Source organism: Lepus europaeus, chromosome 16, assembly GCF_033115175.1.
Source record: "Lepus europaeus isolate LE1 chromosome 16, mLepTim1.pri, whole genome shotgun sequence".
Classification (NCBI taxonomy): domain Eukaryota; kingdom Metazoa; phylum Chordata; class Mammalia; order Lagomorpha; family Leporidae; genus Lepus; species Lepus europaeus.
The window spans coordinates 795737-819262 of record NC_084842.1 but is presented as its reverse complement, the minus strand read 5'-3'; the positions used below and the strand labels follow the sequence as shown (position 1 = coordinate 819262).

Below are 23526 nucleotides of genomic sequence, written 5' to 3'. Positions count from 1 at the left end.
GGGCAGTGGCCTGCTCTCTAAGCAGAGCTCAGCTGGGGTTGTAGCCTCTTGTCTTCCTGGCTTGCCTTGCCAGAATAGGGAACCACCACCTCCTGTGTGAAGTAGGACGAAGGCCACAGGGCCCAACCAAGGGGAGTTGAGGTGTGGGGGAGAGGGTAGGGAGAGGTGCACTCTCTTCTGGCACCTAACTCTCAGAATGGAGCTTTTGCAGCAAAGTTGGAATGGAGAAGTGGGACAACAAGGAAAAGAATTGATTATGGCATAAATGCCACAGACTCAAGGTTCTTACAAATTTTCCCTAATTTTTTTTTTTTTTTTTTGAACATTTGAAGATGGACTTACTAGAAAGGCAGAGTTGGGAGGGGGTTCTGTGGAGAGAGTGCAGTATCTTCCATTTGCTGGTTCACTCCCCAAATAGCCGCAATGGCCAGGGCTGGGCCAGGAGCCTGAAATTCCATCTGGGTCCCCTGCACGAGTGCAGAGGCCCAAGGACTTGGGCCATCTTTCTCTGCTTTTCCAGGTACGTTAGCAGGGAGCTGGATCAGCTGTGGAACAGCCAGTCAGTACTCAAACGGGTGCCCATATGGGGATGCTAGCATTGCAGGCAGAGGCTTAATTCACTGCGCAACACCAGCCCCATTCTGAATGGCTCCCTTAGGACAACTTAAGAGACAATATTTTTAGTGTTGTGTTTCTTTTTTTTAAAAAATTCTTCTCACCACATCGGTGTTAGCAGAGCTTCTCATGCAACCATTCCAGAGGTAACTTTTCCATTAAATAATTGGTGGTATTCTACAGTCCACCTCACCAAATGATGATCTTGTTCACATCCCTTAGGATACTTTTTTTAAACTAAAATTTTGGTAACATACAAAAAACTATGAATTTAGAAAAGAATGAAAATTCTCAACAGATGCTTAAAAATATTTATCATTCAGAAAAAAATCTCAGTAGAAAAAAGCCATATCCAAGATGAGAAAAGGTATCAAGGCATGGAATTGTATGACAACATTACTTTAAGCCAACAAGGTAATTATAACCACTTTTTTGCTTATTCGTAAATCACCGTGTTTGCTCTTCGGTATTTTTCTTTCATGTCAATGACTGTATTTCGACACAGAAGACTACAAAAACCCATTTATTCCAAATTGAGAAGACCTTGTCCCTGTGTGTTTCAGACTGAGTTCCACCATGCTTGAACAGGACCTATTTTAGCCTAAATGTTCTACTTTCCTTGGCAATGTTACAAACAATAAAATACATCAAATGAATTTTTAAAACACTCAACAAATGTTACATCTCGAATCACAAATAAGCACCTGCACCTCAAATTCCCTATGCTAAATTATGATAAATTATTTAAACGGAAGCAGTTGGTGTGCATGCTGCTTGTTCAGCTCTCTCCAAGTGAAGAATTAAGTCTGTTATGAAAAGAAAGCAGTTCCAGATTAAATAATAAGTCTAAGATGCTAATTATGATTAACACTGTTATATCCTAATCTGGATTCTCAGTTCTGGGGACACACACACACACACACACAATCTTTCATGTAGAAAGACAATTTAGGTTGAAGACAAATAGTTGGCAAAATATCTACCCATGTATCTTCCAGAAATTGCTAGAGAGATGAACAGTTACGAGTTCCATAAATAACTAGTGAACATGCATTCAACTGAGTTAGTTCTAAATGTTGCTATTAGACTATGTGACTTCACGTAATCTTCTTATCATTATTTTCTATTTTGAGACACTGGTTCCTAAGATGTCAGGAATCAAAGTCCTATCCATGGCAGTGTGGCAGGGAATTACAATGAAAACGAGGTCTACAAAAGACACAAAATGGTTCCACATTTTAATACTGTCTTGAAAGGTCTGTCACTCTTCAACTACCTCAGTGCATTTATAAAAGTGATAATTAGAGTTGGAATAGTTATTCTAAATCTAAGTAGGTTACTTCTATTAGCAGTATTTGTTTACTCAGAACATATTTCATTTCAAATATATGTAAAATTCCTCACAAAGTCAGAACACAACTCACAGTCTGAACAGAAACCTCAGTGTTTAAATCTCAACATTCAGCAAATAAACATCATACATTAGGCTGCTTCTGAATACAAATCACTCATTTAGATACATGGGGCACAATTTCTAACTTGTTAGAAGAAATTATTTTTTTGTGAAGTTTTGGCCAAAATCAATTAGTTACTGAAAAATTAGTATCTAATAAAACAAACCAAACTCTAGTAACACATTTGTTAAAGCTGTGGACACAGATATAACCTCAGGAGGGGAGCTGGCTGTCCTTTGTCTAGGGGTCACTAGAGAAATAAGCATCATGGGTCAGGCCCTGGCTTTTACTACCTCACTGACAACAAAGCCTCATTTTGTTTACTGAAGGATTTTCCTTCACTGAAGACACACTTCTCGTTTAAAATGCTTAACAGTGGGGAAAAAAGGCCTACTTCAAAAAAACCTGTTCTTCATAAAGTTACTTGTTAAGTAGATGTTCATTTTCTGCTGCAAAGACACTCAAATTTTTTCAAGTACTGACTTGCTGATTTACTTTGACAACTGACTCAGAATGGTAAATGAAACCTCCTGACTTCACCTGTAAGAATCTGTGAGTATACGTACGTATATACCTATATATCTTTTGACATTATGCCCGTGATCTGATCCTTCTTGATTTAAAGTATAACTAAATTTCTCAATAAACATCATGAATTTTAAGTTTTAAACTTAAAACTTACTGCACTGTTCTCATTTTTTTTTACTTTTACATTATTTCTATAAATATTCTAGAAAACAAAAATCCCCAATATTGAAACCAACTTACATTGGCAGTTTGAGACTAGTTTATAACTTCAAAGATATTCTGTTAAAATGTAAAAACCCTGAAATTACAAACAAAAATCTTACAATTTTACAGTATATATCTAATTTATTTTTTTAAAAAAATATTCTGAATTGCTTTTATACAAATAATCAAGTGTTATTTTTTCAAAGGAAACTCCTTTACAGGCTAAAAGAGGGTGTGTGGTGTTGCCCCGTTAAAAACTCAACGCATGTCTCTTGCTCATGCTGGCACTTCCACTATCTCAAAGCAGTCACTTGGCAGAATCACGTAGCCTCTCTCCGACGAGTCGTCTCTCTCCTTCTGGAAGTGCACGACCTCCCTCAGCTTTTCAAGCTGCCGCTCTTGCCTTCTGCATCGCTGCTGTGCCGTCTTGAGCTTCTTCCTGAGTTTCTCGACCTGCTGTTCCAGTTGCTGAATCCTTTTCCTCTGGTGCATCGTGTCCTCCACGGTGTAGTTGTGGTCACAGAAAACCGAGAGGTTGTCAGGGGTCTGCAGAGGAGGCATCAGCAACCCAATAGCAGCATCCATCTGGGAGATGGGCGGTGTTAAAGGAGCTGGAGGCAGCTGCTCCTGTGAGCCCAGCACATCTTCCTTCTAGAACAATGAAGAACAGCACGTCTGAACTTAGTAACTGACAGTGCAAAACAACTCATCTGTGGAAGTTAGGAAACAAGACATTTTTGTGATTCTGTGGCACAGAAACATCCAAGTAGTTTCAGTTTGAAATAAACTTTCCAACTTAAGGAGAAATAGTAAGCAAGAAAGAGAGAAAATGGTGACACATTTAAGTACCAAGCACTTAAAACTAGAGAGGAAAAATACTCTGAAACCAAAATGTCACAGATAAAGAGAAATCAAAACTTATCAACAGGTGCCAGGGCTATGATGCAGTAGGTTAAGCCTCTGCCTGTGGCATTGGCATTCCATATGGGTGCCAGTTCAAGTCCTGGCTGCTCCGCTTCTGATCCAGCTCTCTGCTGATGACATGGGAGAGCAGTGAAGGATGACCTGAGTGCTTGGGCCCCTGCACCCTTGTGGGAACTGGAAGATGCTCCTGGCTCCTGGCTTCGGATTGGCTCAGCTCCAGCCATTGCAGCCAATTGGGGAGTGAACCAGCGGATGGAAGACCTCTCTCTCTCTCCCTCTCTCTGTCTTTAACTCTGCCTCTCAAATAAATCTTTTAAAAACAAAACAAAACAAAAAACCTTGTCAACATTCAAGGAGGGGCACAGAGTAATCTTTAAATAAGTGCCAAAGTTGTATGGAGTTTTTTAGTGTGGAGATAACTTAATGGGCTGTATTCCTTTTTTTTTTTTTTTAAAGAAAGAGTATTGAGGTAGATATTTGGTCTGGTGGTGAAGATGCTCACGGGGGTTGGATACCCGCTTGCGGATCCTGACTGCAGCTTCCTGCCAGAACAGACTCTGGGAAGGATGGCTCAGGTGGCTGACTTCCTGACAGCCACACGGGACACCCAGATTCGGTTCCTGCTTCCTGGCTTCAGCTTCAGCCCAGCCACAAATATCAAGAACATGTGAGGAGTGAACCAGCAGATGCAGGCACAACATATGTTCTTTCTGTCTCTCAAGTAATTTTTTAAAAAAAGTTTATCACTGTTGGGCCAGCACTGTAGCGTAGCAGGTAAAGCTGCCTCCTGTAGTACCGTCATCCCATATGGATGCCGGTTCGAGTCTCGGCTGTCCCACTTCCAATCCAGCTCTCTGCTGTGGTCTGGGAAAGCAGTGGAAGATGGCCCAAGTCCTTGGGCCCCTGCACCCACGTGGGAGACCCAGAAGAACCTCCTGGCTGCGGATCAGCACAGCTCCAGCCATTGCGCCAATTGGAGAGTGAACCAGAGGATGGAAGACCTCTCTCTCTCTCTCTCTCTGTGCCTCTTCTCTGTGTAACTCTGACTTTCAAATAAATAAATAAATCTTTTTTAAAAAGTTTATCACTGTTAACAGTATTATTAGTGATAGGTTCTGGGTACATTTATTTTCTTAACAAGACCCTAATTTTCCAAATATACTATAATGAACACATTAACATGATAAACAGAAAACTGAGTATTTTAAAACACATGTTACCTTGTCATGCGGTTCAATACAAAGAAATATTGTGGGAACAGCATTCTCCTTCAGTAACTTGTTGTTGCACTCCCTCTTAAAGCAGTCTGGGGTAAAGTGCTCTGAACAAATGCTGCTGTACTTGGTGGGCTTAAAGTTTTTTCTTCTGACAGCCGCCTCCCATTTTTTACAAAGACTGGGGCGAGTAAGTGGAAACCTAAGAAAGAGACATCATTCAACTCTCTGACCTCATTAAAAACAAAAACCCAAAACCAAAGCCACCTAAACTTTCCTAGTTAGAAAAAGCTATGTCACATTGGGCTTAACATACTAGAGAGTGTGATTAAGCACTAGCTCCAACTACCTGTTTTCCTCACTTATTAATCTTCAACTTTTCTACTGAGGACACTGTAAGATTCAAGCGGGGCCAGCACTGTGGCACAGTAGGCTAAGCTTTCACCTGCGGCACTGGCATCCCGTATGGGCATGGTTTGAATCCCGACTGCTCCTATTCCGATCCAGCTCTCTGCTAATGGCCTGGGAAAGCAGCAGATTATGGCCCAAGTGGATGGTCCCCGCTACCCATGTGGGAGTCCCAGAAGAAGCTCCTGGCTCCTGGCTTCAGCCTAGCCCAGCTCTGGCTGTTGCAGTCATTTGGGGAGGGAACCAGCAGATGGAAGACATTTCTCTCTCTCCCTCTCTGTAACTCTATCTCTCAAATAAATAAAATCTTTAGAAAAAAATTTCAAGTAAAATATATACTACAGAATGAATCTGTGTTCATATTTTTAACCAGTAATTTTCCATATGCTGCACAGAAAAGCAAAATTTGCACATTCATATCCATGTACTTTGGAAAAGAGGATTCTAGTTCTCTTAGAGTACACCTGAATGAATCAAACTACAGGCAAATGATAAGGAAATTATTTATTTTATGTCTTAATCAACTGGGATATGTCCACCAAGTGCAGTTAAGAGTTTAAACTTAGGGGCTGGTGCTGTGGTGTAGTGGGTACAGCCATCATCTGCAGTGCTTGTACCCCATATGGGCACTGGTTCGAGTCCTGGCTGCTCCACTTCCAATACAGCTCTCTGGCTGTGGCCTGGGAAAGCAGTGGAAGATGGCCCAAGTCCTTGGGCCCCTGCACCCATGTGGGAGATCCGGAAGTTGTTCCCAGCTTTGGATCAGCTCAGCTCTGGCCATTGTAGTCATCTGGGGAGTTGAACCAGCGGAATGGAAGACCTCTCTCTCTCTGGCTCTACCTCTCTCTGTAACTCTTTCAAATAAATAAAATTCTTAAAAAAAAAAAAAAAAGAAAGAAAAAGAAAAATGTCTGCTGCAAATGGCCTCTGAAGTACCAACTCTTGCAGCAAATGCTTGTAAAAAACTCAGTATGCAGGACCTCTTCTCCCAAGGACTACACATTCTCAGGTGTCTGTGAGGTTTTGGCAGGCACTTTCCCATCTACTCTCCTGAAACCTCCCTTAGAAAGCAGGGAGATGCAGGCTAGCCCTTCTTTGGAGTCCATGAGCAGAAACACAGCGTTCCTGGCGTGCGAATGTCATCCTGGGCTAGTTTCCAGTGCCTGTGAAGCGCCTGCCTTGGTTTTCAGATTTGCTCTGCCACCTGGTACAGAGGGGGCCAGGGAGATGGGGAGCTGAATGCACAGGACGCTGTTACCATCCTCTGGGAGTCCTTCACTTCTCAGGCATTCTAACAGACCCAGCAGTTATACTAAGACGTATGGAGCCGAATCCTGGGTTCCAGACCCTTCTCTGAGAAGAAACAGCAATTTTGGAGGTTTCCATGCTCTACCCACTCTTATTTCTGCAGGGTTCATCTCACATTACATCAAACACGTTAAAAACACAAGGCCGGTGCTGTGGTGTAGTGGGTTACACTGCTGCCTGTGAGGCCAGCATCCCATATGGGTGCCGGTTTGAGTCCTGGCTGCTCCACTTCCAATCCAGCTCCCTGCTAATGCGTCTGGGAAAGCAGCAGAGGATGGTGCCTGCCACCCACATGGGAGACCTGACTGAGGTCCGGGCTCCTGGCTTCTGCGGCCAGAAGTCTTTCCCTGTCATCTGCCTTTTAAATAAACAAATGTTTTAAAATATAACAATGCCCCACCACTTAACATTTTGCTTTAGTAATTATTTATCTATGAGTAATACATATAATTTACCACTGGATCCATGGGTAATGACATTTGTAAACAATCTGGCTGAATGAAAATGCCATTGTATCTCCTTTTGCTGAGCGTCTGGTATCCTTAGGTAATCCAACGTTGCAGTTTTGTGTGTTTTTTATATATTTATTTACTTATTTGAAAGTCAGAGTTACATAGAAAGAGGAAGGAGAGGCAGAGAGAGAGAGAGAGAGAAAGTCTTCCAACCGCTGGTTCACTCCCCAGTTGGCTGCAACGGTCAGAGCTGCAGTGGAAGCCAGGAGCTTCCTCCAGGTCTCCCACGTGGGTGCAGGGGCCCAAGCACTTGGGCCATCTTCTGCTGCTTTCCCAGGCCATGGCAGAGCGCTGGACTGGAAGCGGAGCCCATATGGGATGCCGGCACTGCAGACAGCGGCTTTACGCCACAGCCCAACCGCTCAGCTTTTTATTTTCAAAAGTGTATTCCCCCACCCCCAGCCGTGGCAGTGGAGCCACAGGACCAGCGGGGTAAAACAGCCCTGAGTTTATGGCCTCCACCATACTAGGAGCTCAGAGAGAGCGGGTCCTCTCTCGGCACACTCACAAGCGGTCTCAATCTTTGGGATCCTTAAGGTTGCGGCCTAGGTTTGCGAGGAAAAACACCTCCCTGATATCCTGGCCCAAATAAAGTCTGAATTGCTCCCTTCCTAAAAGAGCAGCTTCTCCCGGCTGCTCCACTTCCCACCCAGCTGCCTGCCGGTGCGCCCGGGAAGGCAGCCCAGGATGGCCCAGGTCCTTGGGCCCCTGCCACTCACATGGGAGACCGTGGGGAGCTCCTGGCTTTGGCAGCCACTTGGGGAGTGAACGAGGGAATGGGGGACCTCTCCCTCCCTCTCCGTGGCTTTCAAATAAATACAAATAAATCTCAAAATATATACATATACACACATACATATACAGAACAGGGTTGGGGGAGTGCACGGGGAAGGCCTTCGCCCCTATCCCATTCAGCCTTCAGCGGTCGCCTCCACCCGCCCTCCGCCAGGCGCGGAACCCGCCAACCCCACGCCCGGACGCACGAGGACCCGCCGCCCCGGCCGGGAACGCCCCCGGCTCCCGGCCCGAGACCCCCGCCCCGCCCTCGCCCCCGCCCCTCTCGTGAGGTCTCGCGCGGACACGCGCCCGGCTCCGCCCCGCGCCCAACCGGCCGCGCGCCCCCCACCCCGGCTGGGGCCGGCCCCGCGACGCGCGCAGGGGGACTTACTTGTGGAAAGACACGGGCTTGTCCTTGTCGTACCGGTTCTTGCAGCCGTAAGCGGAACACGACTGCACCATCCTTCCGGTCTCTGTCCCTTCACTTCTGCCGCCCCTGAAGGCAGGCGGAGCTGCTCCCGATGTCGCGGCTCTCGGTGTGGACGGCTTCTCCTCCTGTAGCTTTGGTCAACGGTTACAGAGAAGACGGTTTCAGTCGGGGAGGGGTGGTGGTGACTACCGCGCCCGTTGTGGAGTTTGCATTAGCAGAAGGGCCACAGCCATCGCCCCTCTCCCATCTCCAAGATGGCGGAGGCAGCTTCAAACTCACCTCTCGCGAGGAGTTCTTCCCACCGTCTCCGAGTAGCCTCTGAGGTCAGAGGTAACGTTTTTTCTGGGAAGCAGGCCATTGGCTGAGGCCGAGCGTTTCCTGCGTCGTGGGGCGGGGCGGTGGTTAGGCGTTGCGGAAGGAGGCGGGGCTTCAGAACTTGGGTCTAGGCCGGGGCTGCTAGGGGAAGGCTGCGAGGTGAGGGCGAAGGTCCCAGGGCCAGCCCTGCGCCGCGGGTGGTGCTCCCCGGAGTTCTGTACCCCGAGTTTTCCCCGCGCAGCCTTGACTGGGAAACATACAGCGTGTGGGGTCAGCTGTCACGCTGACCAGCCCCCTCTCCCCGGTCGCCGATTGGATTCCGTGACATCTCAGCTGCCGAGACGGGAGCGCGCAGAGTGTCCCAGTGCACGGAGGCGTTGCCGCTTTATCCCCTGCCCCCTGCAGATTGCTGGATGGATGGTTCGGACGCTCTGCTTTTTTCTGCCCCCGAAACGTGGGCGTTTCCGGAACTCCATACCGCTTGCTAGTGATTCCCAGGTTGTCTGTTAACTGCCTGCCTCTGTCCTGCTTCCCGTGTTACCTGGGAGTCGTTTGTCCGACGGCTGTCTAAACCAGAGTCGTCTTCAAAGCCTTGATGACACCACGTTAATTTTATAGAATCCGTACACGCCTCTTAAATCCATTCCTTTTTCATCTTTCACCCCTGTTCTTCTGAGTCCTTATTTTTATTTTTTAAGTATTTTGTTTGAAAGGGAGGGAGAGGGAGATCAAGTGATCTTTCATCTGCTGGTTCACTTCCGAGAAGCCAGGAGCTTCTTCTGGGTCTCCCTCGTGGGTGCAGGGGCCCAAGCACTTGGGCCATCTTCTACTGCTTTCCCAGGCCATAGCAGAGAGCCGGATCAGAAGTGGAGCAGCCGGGACTCGAACCGGCGGCCATATGGGATGCCGGCACTGCAGTGGCGGCTTTACCCACTGTGCCACAGCCTCAGCTCTTAGCTCCTGTTCTTGATTAGACCCTCACCGTGGGTGCAACCCTCTGACTATGCCATCTGTAGTCTGTCCTCATAGAAGCCGACACTCCCCTGTGCATCATCAGTTTATTCGTTTTTTGAACAAAATCCCGATGTCTTAAGGTCAGCCACAAAGCCCTCGAGAACCAGGCTCCTCTGCTTTTCCAGCGTCTCCTTAAGCTCTGCTGCAGCTGTAGGTCTTTAATAGGCAGGCTCTCCGGTGCCTCCCACAAGAAGCCTGTTTTCCTGGGCTTCGCGTGCTCCTGACAAGTTTCTGTCTTCCTAACCTCCTCAACCGAGGCAACTCTCTCGTTCCCGTGAAGCCTTGCACTCATTTCTGTGAACAGTCTTGAACACTGCAGTGTCTGGTCCGTCATCTGTCTTCCTCAGTGCAGAGACGCTGCTGACTGGGATTGTGTCATCTAACACAGTAACCACAGCGGCTTGCAGTATCTGACATAAGTTAAGGGGTTTTTTGTTTTTTTTTAAAGACGTATTTATTTGTAAGGCAGAGTTAGAGAGAGCGCATCCATGCGGCTGGTTCACTCCCTAAATAGCCGCAACAACCAGGGCTGCAACAGGCCAGGCCCAAGCCAGGAGCCAGGAGCTTCCTGTGGGTCTCCCATGTGGGTATATGGTCTTGGGCCATCCCCCACTGCTTTCCCAGGCACTTTAGCAGGCCATGGATTGGAAGTGGAACAGCGGGGACTGGACCCAACACCCATATGGGATGCTGCCACCACAGGTGGCGGCTTTATGCACTGTGCCACAGCGCCGGCCCCATAAGTTAAGAAAAGGTTGGTGTATGTGCTTGGCTGAGGAGCCAGTGGGATGAAGCTACCACCTGTGGGATTATGACTGGACGCCTCTAAGTCAGAATCCCGCCCAGGCTGAAGGAGCCCCAGCTGGCCTTGGATAGCCGCATGTGACGCCTAAACCAGTTGGGTCCCTGGCACCCATGTGGGAGATCCTGAGTCCCTGCTGCGGCCTGGCCCAGCTGTGGCTGTTACAGGCATTTGGGGAAGGAATCAGGGAATGGGAGTGTTCTCTGTCTCTGCCTCTCAAATAAATACGAACAGATCAATGAAATCGGTTTGCAGCACGTTTTTAACAAAGGGTTTGGGGTGGGGTGTGATCTGGGAAGCTGGGTCACTGGCTGTGGTGTGGTAGGACAGGGGAAGGGCAGAGGAGAGCGTAGTTGACAGAGGTGGGATGCACGGGGCTCTGCAGGCTGTCACTGGCTTTCCCTCAACCAAGTTCTTGTCTTCATTCCCTTTTGATGTCTTGAATCTTCTACCTTTCTATAGCTTGGGAATAAAATAATGCATCTTTATTATCTGTTGAATGTAATTCTATTTCCTTATTTCAAAATGGTAGATTTACTGGTATGGTGAATTGCAAATAAATTTTCAAATGTATCTGTTAAACTAGTTGAGTTTTCCTTTGTAAAACATCGCCAAAGCAGAATTTTCACTGTGTGGTCTGCAAATTAATTTATTAAACTATTTTCACCTTGTATAAATTCACTCAGCACACCCATTGTTAGTTTTCCTGCTTTCTACTTTGCCCATTCCTAGATTTTCTAAGGATGTGGTAACTTCTTATTTGCTACAGCACATTGCAGGAGAGCATGTTTATCTTTAAAGATGATTTTCCTGCTTTTTTTTTTTTTTTTGACAGGCAGAGTGGACAGTGAGAGAGAGAGACAGAGAGAAAGGTCTTCCTTTGCCGTTGGTTCACCCTCCAATGGCCGCTGCGGTAGGCGCGCTGCGGCCGGCGCACCGCACTGATCCGATGGCAGGAGACAGGTGCTTCTCCTGGTCTCCCATGGGGTGCAGGGCCCAAGGACTTGGGCCATCCTCCACTGCACTCCCTGGCCACAGCAGAGAGCTGGCCTGGAAGAGGGGCAACCGGGACAGGATCGGTGCCCCGACCGGGACTAGAACCCAGTGTGCCGGCGCCGCAAGGCGGAGGATTAGCCTATTGAGCCGCGGCGCCGGCCGATTTTCCTGCTTTTTGAAAACAGTTTATGGAAACAATCCAAATGTCCACTAATAGCTGAATGAGTAAATTGTGGTAGAGTTCACAATGGAATACTACAAAGCTGTCAGAATTTTTAAAACCACAACCCACAACAATATGAATGATTCTTACACACATGTTGAAGAAATACACAAAAGAATATGATTTTTTTGGTAAAAAAGATAGGTTAAACTAATGTCAGTAGATTTACTTCTGGGGAAAGAAGCAGTGAAATGGGTGCTGGTCACACAGTTTGTTCATTAATTGAGTATCTGACTAGTGGTTTATAAAACTGCTAATTGTTACATTTAATAAAACAGCTTATTCAAGAAGGGCTACACAAATGTTCATAATTTTCCTTTTTTCTTAAAGAACAAGAGAGCTGTATGCTCACTTGTTGTCTTCATGTGCCCTTCAATGAATGTCAAAAATGAATATATACCTTAGCATTATATCATGGCCATTTAAGGGAAACAGAATACATTTTAAAATGCTATTTAGAAGCTTGATATTTTTCAGTCTTAAGAGGCCAAGAGCTAGTTCATCTACCGATAGAACTTTTTTTAAAGGAAAAACAAAACATACCCTCAAGATTAAAAGGCTGTTTTGTCATGATTATTATAGATGTGTAACCCTGTCTGAAGAAAAACCAGCTTTTTTCACTCCAAGTGCTCCTTGCTGGATATCTGTGGTTAATTCCCATGCGAAAGTCTAACCCCCAGTGACAGTATTTAGAGGTGGGGCCTCTGGCAGGTGGTGAGATGAGGGTGGAGCCCTCGCAAATAGGATTAGGCAGAAGTAGGACAGAGACCTGACCATTCTGGCATGTAGATATAAATGCTATGTCTTCTCTAAAGGCCTACTAGTTCCTATTTTGGAATTTTTAGTGGGCTTTTTTATTAAGATGTACTTATTTTACATGAAACACAGAGTTACAGAGAGGCAGAGACACTTCCATCTGCTGGTTACTCCCCAAATGGCTACAAAGGCTAGAGCTGGGCTGATCCGAAGCCAGGAGCCAGGAGCTTCTTCTGGGTCTCCTATGTGGGTGCAGGGGCCTAAAGACTTGGGCCATCCTCTACTGCTTTCCCAGGCCATAGCAGAGAGCTGGATTGGAAGTGGAGCAGCCGGGACTCAAACTGGCGCCCACTTGGGATGCTGGCACTGCAGGTGGCAGCTTTACCCACTACATCACAGCGCTGGCCCTGAATTTTTAGTTTTTAAAAAATCATTTTTTTGGCCGGCGCCATGGCTCACTGGGCTGATCCTCCGCCTTGCGGCGCCGGCACACCGGGTTCTAGTCCCGGTCGGGGCACCGGTTCTGTCCGGCTGCCCCTCTTCCAGGCCAGCTCTCTGCTGTGGCCAGGGAGTGCAGTGGAGGATGGCTCAAGTGCTTGGGCCCTGCACCCCATGGGAGACCAGGATAGGCACCTGTCTCCTGCCATCGGATCAGCGCGGTGCGCCGGCCGCAGCGCGCCAGCCGCGGCGGCCATTGGAGGGTGAACCAACGGCAAAGGAAGACCTTTCTCTCTGTCTCTCTCTCTCACTGTCCACTCTGCCTGTCAAAAAAAAAAAAAATCATTTTTTTTAAAGATTTATTTATTTGAAAGGAAGCGTTACAGAGAGGCAGAGGGAGAGAGAGAGAGAGAGAGAGAGGTCTTCCATCCGCTGGTTCACTCCCCAGATGGCTGCAAGAGCCAGGGCTGGGCCAGACTGAAGCCAGGAGCCAGGAACTTCTTCCAGGTCTCCCACGCAGGTGCAGGGACCCTTGGGCCATCTTCTACTGCTTTCCCAGGTCATAACTCAGAGCTGGATCAGAAGTGGAACAGCCAGGAATCGAATTGGCACCCATAAGGGATGCCGGCGCTGCATGCAGCAGCTTTACCCACTATGCCACAGTACCAGCCCCTAAAATAATTTTAAAACTAAAATCTAAACAGTTTCATGTCAGTGACTTCAAAACATCTTTTAACTCTTAACCTTTCCCTGTTTTCACATAATACAGTCCCTCAAAAGACCTAAACTGGGGCTGGTGCTATGGCGTAGCAGGCAAAGCCACTGTCTGCAGTGTCGGCATCCCAAATGGGCGGCCAATTAGGGAGTGAACCAGCAGATGGAAGGCCTCTCTGCCCCTCTCTCTCTCTCTCTCTCTCTCTCTCTCTCTCTCTGTCTTTCCTTTTCCCTCTGTCACTCTGACTTTCAAGGTAAATAAATAAATCTTTTAAAAAAATACAATTTAAATATACAATCAAAATAAATGGGGGTGTGTGAGGTCAGTATGTAGATTCATTTAAATCAAATTTAAATTTTCTTTTTCCAGAATATACACTGCCAAGATTAAATAGTTTCCTTTAAAAAATTCTAGTTTTTACGTTTAAAAATATTTAAACAAAGCTATAGTTGTGAAGACATTAGTTGTCTATTAGTGATCAACTTACTGCAGCCACCATACCAAATGGTTGCTCTGGACTTCTGAATTTTAAACCAAACAACATTACAGAAACAAAAATAACACCATTTAGAAATTTTACATACATTACTTTTATTCAAACTCTTACATCACCAAGTTTGAACCAAGCTGCCAGCCCTCTGCAGCAGCTCTGTGAGGTAGAAGTCTGCACAGCATGAGGGAGGCCGCAGTACTGTCTCCTGGCCTCTCAAATGCTCGGAACTGCACTGATGATGCCACTGTGAGTGGGCACTTGGAGTAACTGTTCCCCACAGAGCTGCCCATTATTATCTGCTCCTGGGGTTGGACCATCTGCTTTTGTGGCAATTACAATATTGCTGTTTGAAAAAAAAAAAACCAAATTGTTGCTTTGATTTATATGATCTAACTGTAAATCGCAGAATTACTACGATGTTTAAAACACTGATTGACTTAAAATACTCTCTCAGATCACTTCTGCATTTATTACCAGTGATCAGGAAAGATGACATTATAGCAGGTCAAGACAGAGATACCAGCATGTTCCCTTTTCACTTTAGTAACACTTAGGATCACAAAATTTGGTATACAATATGCCTGGACCAGGAAAGCCTTTAGTAGTCATTCCAAATACTACAAGAAAGTCATTGTAACCAGAAATGTTGACACTTGGAGCAGAACGCAAGCACAGAAAATCAAATCTGCTCAGAAAAGTGACATCACTACAGCCCCACATCAGATTTGTAATTGGTAGGAAATGCATTTCCATTCTGGTAATGGCGGTGTAACAAACTCCTACGCATTAGCTTTTCAAGGTGGCAGCGGCAGCTGGAATGTGTTTCTATGATGTAGGGCACCCTAACAGGCATTAGGTTTGCAAGGGCAGAACTGGCATCCACAAAATCTTGATGTACAGTCTTCATAGAACTTTCCTCTAAGACCGCCTAAGCTGCAATGCAGGGACTGTGTATTGTGGCTCTCACTTCCTGATCCTGCTGCTGCTCCTATCTGTCTAACATCCTCTGCAAGAGTCCCACAAAGAGGAAAGCCAGTTCACTCACTCACTTATGTGACTCCAGGCAACCACGGCATCACCAGCACGGAGGCTTCAACTGTCGCAAGGAAGGAGATGCCCTGCCTTCCCCACAAAATTGTCATAAGGATAACATGGGAGGTAGGGAAGACACGGCCTTAATGTGCTGGGCTTAAGCATTACTGTTTTTCCTCTGTGACAAGCTTCTTTCTATGTCCAAATTAGAACACAGAAATTGACACTTCATTTAGAGTCTTATTGGTTGATGGTTAATGGGATTAGCCTGGGAGAATGTGAAGGATTTGTACCGCTGTCTACACACAGTGGGACTCATCAATGAATGCTGTTAACAGCAGTAACCACAGATGGCGGAGCCAACACCGACTCCTGGGCTGTTCACATTCACCAGTAAGCAATTCCTGCTCAAAGGATCCCAGCATTCGTGGTATCCAATCTTCTCAACAGAAAATTGTGGAAGAGAATATTAGACTTAAGCCCTATCATCAGAATGAAACGATATGTTTCCTAGTCAGTCTGTCTCAAGCACATTGCTCATTCTGCACGAGACATGATGAGTCTGGGTTAAATGGTAGTGTATAAAAGTTTCCTTACAAAACAACTAACCAAATCTGACCAGTCATTTCTCTTGCCAAACTTAAACAATGTTCCTAACACCTTCCTAAGAGCTTTTGCCCTGCTCACAGGCATGAAAATCCACTTATGTGTTTACAATGTCACCAAGGTTCCTAAAAATTTCCTTTACAAGTTACCTCTGTATGTATTCCTATCAAAGGACCAAATTCTTCTTGAAATGTTCTAACTGTGAACATCAAGTGTGTGCTGACTGGAAATAAATGATTTTCATCTTGGTAGTTCTTCTGCTGATGAAAAAGTGTTCTGTAAACCAGAATGTGAGATCAGATTACGAAGTTCAAGTCTTTTCTTCCATTTTCAACTGATGACAGAGGATTAGACCAGAATGGAAAAGCAGAACTGCTCCAAATGCACAATACTTAGCTGGTTCTGAAAGAAACACTGACTTTTCTCCAGTATTATATATTTTATTATAGCAAAAATATTTAGATCAGTTTGATAGCTATGTTATTGTATATGTACCCATTCAGGAGGATAAATTGGATAAACTGCATATTTAACAGTATGTTACTATATATCCAATAATCATAAGTAATTTGGGGGACATTAAAAAGATATAAAAGTATCCCTTTCTATATAATTTCATTTTTTCCCAGAGACTTTATAGACAACACAGTGGTAGATTATTATAATTCTAACTTCAACATTCAAACCTGCAACATGTAAAAATTCCAGTTATATATTACTAGGCATTTGTCAAATGATAATTAAATGTTTGTCACAATGGTTGTAAGCTTGTAAGATAACATTCAAATGCTTTATCCTGCCGTGGGTCCTCTTGTCTGGTCTTACACATTAACTGAGATGCTCTAGTACACTCATGTTTTTTCATCTGGTTAACCTTTGGGTTATCACTTCTCGATACATAATAGAGATGTAGATAAGCAACAAAAAGATGACAAAGAAATCATCTAGGAAGCCTAGAATTCCAAACAAGGCTTCAGGTACAAAATCGAGAGGTGATATGAGATAGAAAAAAGCTCCCATTAAGCAAAGTATTATCCTAATGCGGAACATCCAGAAGAGGCCCCCGACTGAAAACATTTCCCTGAACGCATGCCTCAGCAAAGTGGGGAGATCCATGATTCTTTCCATAATCTGGCAGGAGGAAAAACAGATAGGATTTAGCACCTCATGTGTCAGCTTCCAAAACAATAGAGTTTTCTTATTATGTGCAAACTCAAGATGAATTTAGGAGCTTTATATATTAGTGAACACCAAATTCTCTATGCATTTTTAAAAACAAATAGTTCTTTGATTACTAGGCCCTTACAAAACAGGTCTTATTGCAGATAATTAGAAAGCAACTAGTGTCAACAAGTTTAAAGTAGTTGATATAGTAATGCAAAGCTCAGGTTATCTCTAATTTGAGTTAGTTAAATAAACCAAGCTGAGAACCCCAGTGTATTCAGGATTAGAGCCTGAGGTGTGAGCTTTAAAGTGAGATCTAGGTTTGAATTCCAGCAATTGTTAGCCAGGTGATCCTGGGCAGACTTGTGTAACCTACTGCAGATAATTCAATAACTAATTGAATCTCTGTGTGCCCCAAGGACTATAAACTCAAAGCGATACAGTATATGAAAGGTCTTTATAAACTGCCAGACAGCATATAAGTATGACACATTAAAGACACATGAAGTGTTTTAAGAACACCAGTGAAACTGGTTCCTTCCAGTCGGTCACCTTCTCTGTTCCTCTACCTACAGTTAGCTCTTAATAATCTGCATAAAAATCACAAATGCAAATCTGAGTATGTCTTTTATTTAAGAGGTACAAAATAGGGGCCGGCATTGTGGTATAGTGGGTAAAGCCGCCGCCTGCAATGCCAGCATCCCATATGGGCACCAGTTTGTGTGCCAGCTGCTTCACTTCCCATCCAGCTCCCTGCCAAAGGCCCAGGAAAAGCAGCAGAGGATGGCCCAAGTACTTGGGCACCTGCTATCCATGTGGGAGTCCCGGATGAAGCTCCTGGCTCTTGGCTTCTTCCTGGTTCAGCTCTGGGGAGTGAGCCAGCAGATGGAAGATCTGTCTCTGTCTCTCTCTCTAACTCTTTCAAAATAAATAAATAAATAAATAAAAAGTACAAAATAAGCTAAAGAAGAGATGAAGACAAAAATGGGAAGAACTGAGCAACTGAACAGAAAAGTTTTTAAAACTTCTTGATAAAGAAAACCTTTTGGAACTCATTGTGGGAAACTGGACAGAAAATAACACAAATTATCTTTATAGGAATCACTTCCTATGTTCATTTTCTTTTTAAAAATTTATTTGAGTGGCAGACAGAGATCTTCCATCTGTTGGTTCACTCCCCAAATGCTTGCAACAGCTGGCGGAGGGCCAGACGAAAGCCAAGAGCTCATTCCAGGTTTCCCACATGGGTGGCAGGATCCTAATTACCTGGGTCACCACTAGTGTCTCCCAGAGTCTGCATTAGCAGGAAGCTGAGGTCTGCAGCCAGAGCTAGGAATTGAATACCAGTACTCCACTGTGGGATGCAAGTGTCTCAACACTAGGCAAAACGCTTGTTCCTTATAGAAGAAGCTACTGCCTTTGAAGTTCGTGGTTAGTTACTTGAAATATCCTAACAACAGGTAGCCTGTCTTTTAAATACCTTTCAGTCCTTTATCTGAGCTATTTCGTTCACTTCTAGTATTAGTGTCATTATTTATACAAAATCTATAATAATTAGACAAGAAGTGAAATGCTTTACTAAGAAATGTATGAATGATCTTAAGCACATACTCCAACTTTGAAGAAGGAAGAGTATCAAATAGCTGAATGTCTTTGTAATATTATCATCTCATGACTTGCCAGGCTTTCTCATTAAATATCAGACACCTAGAAAAATAACAGCATTAGTGTGCTGCTCATTTTAAAATATCAGTGGAAGTCTCAGAATGATTTTTTAAATTTGCGTGATGGTTGAATCTGAAACAGGCTGCATCTTCAGGGAATCATTCTACAGATATCACTGGAGGACATGTATAAAAACTGCTTGATCAAAAATAGCAGAAGAGGCTCTCAAATTGCTGTGGAGGAGCACAGAGACTGATTTAGGTTTTCCCTATGGCTGGGACACCTGAAATATACATGACATCACTAACAAGACCAAGAGCCTGTTGTTTTCAGCTGTGAGCAGTAGTATCAATTCTTAAAGATAACACATTGATTTATTCAACAGACATTAAAGGCCTGCATCCCAGGCACTGAGGTTGGCACTGGCAATAGAATGGTGAAGAATTAAACACAGTCCTTGGCTTCTTGCAACTTTTAGTCACCAAGAAGATGATCATCAACAAGACTGGCTTCCTGCCTGTGAGGAGAGCTGACGAGAGTGTCCAGAGGGCAGTGACGGAGACTGCGGTGGTCCCTTGGGAAAGCCCTGGGAAGAGTGCAGGGACAAGCATTCCAGGCAGAGGAAATACTGTGTGTGCAGGCCTTAAGGCGGGAAGAACCTGGGCTGTGTTCTGAGAGCTGGAAGGCAGCCTGCGGGGCTGAAGCACAGCGAGCGAGGGAGGTGGGGAGGGACCAGATTGGGCAGGGCCTTGGACGCCACAGCAAGAAGTTGCGACATTACTCAAAAACTAGAAGTTTTAAAACACCAGAGCCTCACGGTCTCATTTACATTTGCAACTATTTCTTGGGCTGCTGTCCAGAGGAAAGAAGTAGATGTGAGGCGGCCACTGTGGTTCTCCCGTGCTCTGAGGCCACAGGCTTGGGCTGGCTCCATGGCTATGGTGACCCAGAGACACAGACACAGGCAAGATGTAAAAGTACAGGACATCCAGAAAAGAGAAGGATAGCAAATGGTGGGACTTATTTATAGATTAGATAAGGGGAATGTGGAGCCGGCGCTATGTGGCTCACTTGGCTAATCCTCTGCCTGTGGCGCTGGCATCACATATGGGTGCTGGGTTCTAGTCCCGGTTGCTCCTCTTCCAGTCCAGCTCTCTGCTGTGGCCTGGGATAGCAGTGGAAGATGGCCCAAGTGCCTGGGCCCCTGCACCCGCATGGGAGACCAGGAAGAAGCACCTGGCTCCTGGCTTCAGATTGGCTCAGCGCCAGCCACAGCGGCCATTTGGGGAGTGAACCAACGGAAGGAAGACCTTTCTCTCTGTCTCTCTCTCTCACTGTCTATAAGTCTACCTGTCAAATAAATTAAAAAAAAAAAAAAGATAAGGGGAATGTGAGAGAAGCACCTATATGGAAATGCAAGCTAAGCAGCTGGACACACAAAGTCCAGAGCTCGGAGCACAGGTCCTGCTTCCCATATAAATGTGTACTTAGTGTAGTCTTGTTTTTAAAGTACATACTCAGTCACACACACTGCTGAAGACAATGGAACAAGTCAGTAAAATATAGGTGAGGTCAACTGTAGAATTAATGTGTTTGCTAAAAACAGAGTGTTGTTCAACAGCTAATGTGATGTATAAACAATTCCCCAAACCTAGAGGTATTTAAGGGAACATTTCAAGCGGCCTAGGATCAACAACAGAGAGTGAAACAATGGTAAAACTCCCCAGAAGTTTTCAGTTGGTAATCTTCTCGTAAGGCAAATTGTGATTTACAATCACATTGAAGTCAGTTTTCTCTTTCCCTCCAATTTTTCCTATGGCCTGTTTGCTAGTTTCTCTTTCATAAAGAATTGCTTAATACTGTTTTGTCTGATTCTTTGTTAAGAAAGAATACTGTAGTCCTTGGGAAAGTTATTGACAACAATGAAAGCAAGAGTTGACTCCACACATAATGAGCTTTTTCCATAATTAAAGAATATCTGATAGTAGATTTCCTTTTACAAAAGGAAGTATACATCTCCCTCTAACTTGGCACCTGCTACGCAATTACTTACAGATCTGGGCTGCCCTGAGAATCTCCGGTTATAATCATTAATGTCTTGACGCAATCGTATAACGTCCTGAGACTGATCATCTTCACCAAAGACTGTTAGGAGCAAAGTCACCTGTATGTTACAGAAAAAACTTGTTACACCTCTTGCATTATTTTTTTTTTCACTGTCTTATTATTCAATCAAATGAGAAAGGCTTCTCAATCTGCATTTCATTCACTTTAATTTTTTTTTTTTATTTGAGAGGCAGAGAGAGAGAAGCTCCCATCTGCTGGTTGACTTCCCAAATGCCTGCATTTGGGGTAGGGTCAGGCTGAAGCCAGGAACAGGGAACTCAATCCCAGTTTCCCATATTGGTGGCAGGGACCCAACTACTGGAACTGTCATCTGCTGTCTCCTTGGGTACATATTTGCAGGAAATGGAATCGGGAGGCAGATCTAGAACCGTTTGATGTGGGATGCAGGTATCCCAACACTGGGCCAAATGCCTGAGCTTATTTCTTTTAATAAAGGCAACACAGAGGGAGAGTAAGTTGTTATTGCTTTACAGTAAATCCAATGCAAAATGTAATTTGAGTCCCTATCAAATAAAATGGGTACTGTATCCAAACTATCCAAACACTGGTTCTAATTTTTTTCCCATTCATGGTAGCAGTATTCTGTTTGGGCTGATGACAGCTGAAGACAGAATGATATATTCAGGAACAAAATAAAAATATACACCTATCACAGAAAAATTAGGGATTTCTTTTTGGTGTTAAAATGAGCCCTTACTCTTATTGGTATTTGACATATAATTGAAAGCTGCCATCATACAGAGATTGAATTATTGCAAGATAGCAGCTCTCAAATACCAATCCGTAGTATAGTTAAAATATGTAATTCTGGTACTAGCATAATATGTTTAACCCTTCTTCCTCTACACTTGTGATAACGAGGACCCACAAATGCAAATGTCCCAATATTGGGATAACCTGACAAACACATTTTTAAAAAGAACACATATCTATAGAAGACAGTCACTAGTGAGCTTTTTTTTTTTTTGGACAGGCAGAGTTAGACAGTGAGAGAGAGAGAGAGAGACAGAGAGAAAGGTCTTCCTATGCTGTTGGTTCACCCCCCAAATGGCTGCTACAGCCGGCACACTGCGCCGATCCGAAGCCAGGAGCCAGGTGCTTATCCTGGTCTCCTGTGCGGTGCAGGGCCCAAGCACTTGGGCCATCCTCCACTGCCCTCCTGGGCCACAGCAGAGAGCTGGACTGGAAGAGGAGCAACCAGGACAGAATCTGGCGCCCCGACCAAGACTAGAACCCAGGGTGCCAGCGCTGCAGGCAGAGGATTAGCCTAGTGAGCTGCGGCACCCGCCGACTAATGAGCTATGAGATCAAAACAGGAAGGAGTTGTAAACTATCAACTGTTGTTTTTATCCTTCCTCAGCCCAGCTCTAAAGCCCGGGCTCCCCCTGCTCAGGTGCCTTCCAAGCACTGATCACAGGCATGACTAAGTGCCGCTGATGCTTGTCTTCCTTCAGAAACTTGTTAACAGAAATTCATTCTTTCAGTGAACATCCACTGGGCATCCGCTGTGGGCCAGACACTGGAGGAAGTGCTCGGTCAACAAGCAAAGTAAATGAAGGTGAGGTCCTGCTCCTGGGGGGCCACGGCCCCGGAGGGAAGGGGAGATTTCATGATGTTGCTGCCAGAGGAAAGCCCTCTTCTGCTTGGGGCATCCAGAAAGCCTGAAGTTTAGAGCGAAGCCTTGAAATGTGGGCAGGACTGCTTGTTAGGGTGCACATGCAGGGAGGGGAGTGGTGAGCAGACTGCATCAGAGGCAACAGTCTGTGTGTGATTGTTTCCACCAGCAATTTACTAAAGGGGACCAGCGGAACAGGCAGTGGAGCAGATACGCACCATCTGTCTTGCCTCCGGGATGAACCAACATCTATTATAGTAAAGCAGCTTTCTCAGTTTCTCTCTACCTTACTGGCCACCACTCAGTTTTGGTAACCTGCTAACATACACATGCCCTGTGAAAAGCCACGAGTGGAATCCACGAGAAGGGGCAGGGTGGGGTTTTGGGGAGTGGAGTAGACTGATTTTTTTTTTTTAATGTAGGACTTACTACCTGCTCTTGATGTTGCTGGCAGATGGCAAAGAATGGCAAGTGATGGTGTTGGCAAATAAGCTTCAGTGTTGACTGCCTGTGACACATAGCAAACTCGCCAGAAAGGCAATACCAAAAAAAAAAAAAATCTGTTTTGCTCATCACCATGTGATAAATAGTCAAATATGAATGAAACAGAATTGGGGAATGTAGAAGTAAGAGGGAAAGAAGAAAAAGACCTGGAAAACTCTCTGTACCATCCCCCCAAAAGAAGGCAGTAATGGGGCAAGATGGATAGCCAGAATAAAGGTTGGAAGGTATATATATATATATATATATATATATATATATATCCACATGTCAATATACTATATATCTATATTGGTGTGTATATATATATATGTATATGTGAATATTTATGTATATGTATGGTACCATAATACACACTATATGGTTTTGTTTATGTGAAGTTCAAAAATCAGATGAAGCTAAACAATAATCTTGGAGATGTGGCAATGCTTACCAAGAAAGGCAAATAGTGGCTATTTCTGGGTGAGGAGCCCTGGGGGCCTCCGTGGCTGTGGGTTGTTTCCAATTTTTCACCTGCCACATTGATTACCCGCATGTTGCTTTGTGACAGTTCAATGGGCTTGCTGCTTTTTTTCCTGTACTTTTCTAGGTGTCTGTTTCACAAAGAATTTTTGACAAAACGTTCACCTTTTCTTTCATTTTACTTTACCGTTTTGTTTCTGTGGGATGGGGCCTTCACAAAACGGCCCT

At 44.8% G+C, this 23526-nt stretch overlaps 2 protein-coding genes and 1 long non-coding RNA gene across 7 annotated transcripts in view; 1 reads left to right on the top strand and 2 right to left on the bottom strand.

The window, feature by feature from the left end:
• Nucleotides 1-922: 922 nt before the first annotated feature.
• On the bottom strand, nt 923-8418 carry THAP1 (THAP domain containing 1). The gene is made up of 3 exons (XM_062213626.1): nt 8336-8418; nt 4946-5141; nt 923-3452 (listed from the first exon to the last, which is right to left on the bottom strand). Exons 1-3 carry the CDS (start codon nt 8404-8406, stop codon nt 3078-3080), a joined length of 642 nt encoding a protein of 213 aa, XP_062069610.1. The 5' UTR covers nt 8407-8418; the 3' UTR covers nt 923-3077.
• Nucleotides 8419-8498: 80 nt separating this feature from the next.
• Nucleotides 8499-23058, top strand: LOC133775345 (uncharacterized). Its single transcript, XR_009868231.1, has 3 exons — nt 8499-8704; nt 22205-22278; nt 22758-23058. It is a non-coding gene; the product is annotated as an uncharacterized LOC133775345 (long non-coding RNA).
• Nucleotides 14207-23526, bottom strand: part of RNF170 (ring finger protein 170) — a 42655-nt gene continuing 33335 nt past the window's right edge. For 4 of the 5 annotated variants that reach the window (XM_062213622.1, XM_062213621.1, XM_062213623.1 and 1 more), the window contains exons 6-7: nt 20647-20757; nt 14208-16895 (exon numbers count right to left, since the gene is read on the bottom strand). In XM_062213622.1, coding sequence (XP_062069606.1) covers nt 16626-16895; nt 20647-20757 — 381 coding nt within the window. In that variant the 3' untranslated portion in view covers nt 14208-16625. Of the gene's footprint in view, nt 16896-20646; nt 20758-23526 lie in introns of all 5 variants that reach the window. The other variant, XM_062213625.1, reaches the window with a different exon arrangement.

Coding starts and splice junctions, on each gene's coding strand:
- THAP1 (XM_062213626.1), bottom strand. CDS start 8,406: ATGGTGCAGTCGTGTTCCGCTTACGGCTGCAAGAACCGGTACGACAAG. Junction 5,142..8,335: donor AAGCCCGTGTCTTTCCACAA/GTAAGTCCCCCT, acceptor TCTCTTTCTTAG/GTTTCCACTTACTCGCCCCA. Junction 3,453..4,945: donor GTATTGAACCGCATGACAAG/GTAACATGTGTT, acceptor TCATTGTTCTAG/AAGGAAGATGTGCTGGGCTC.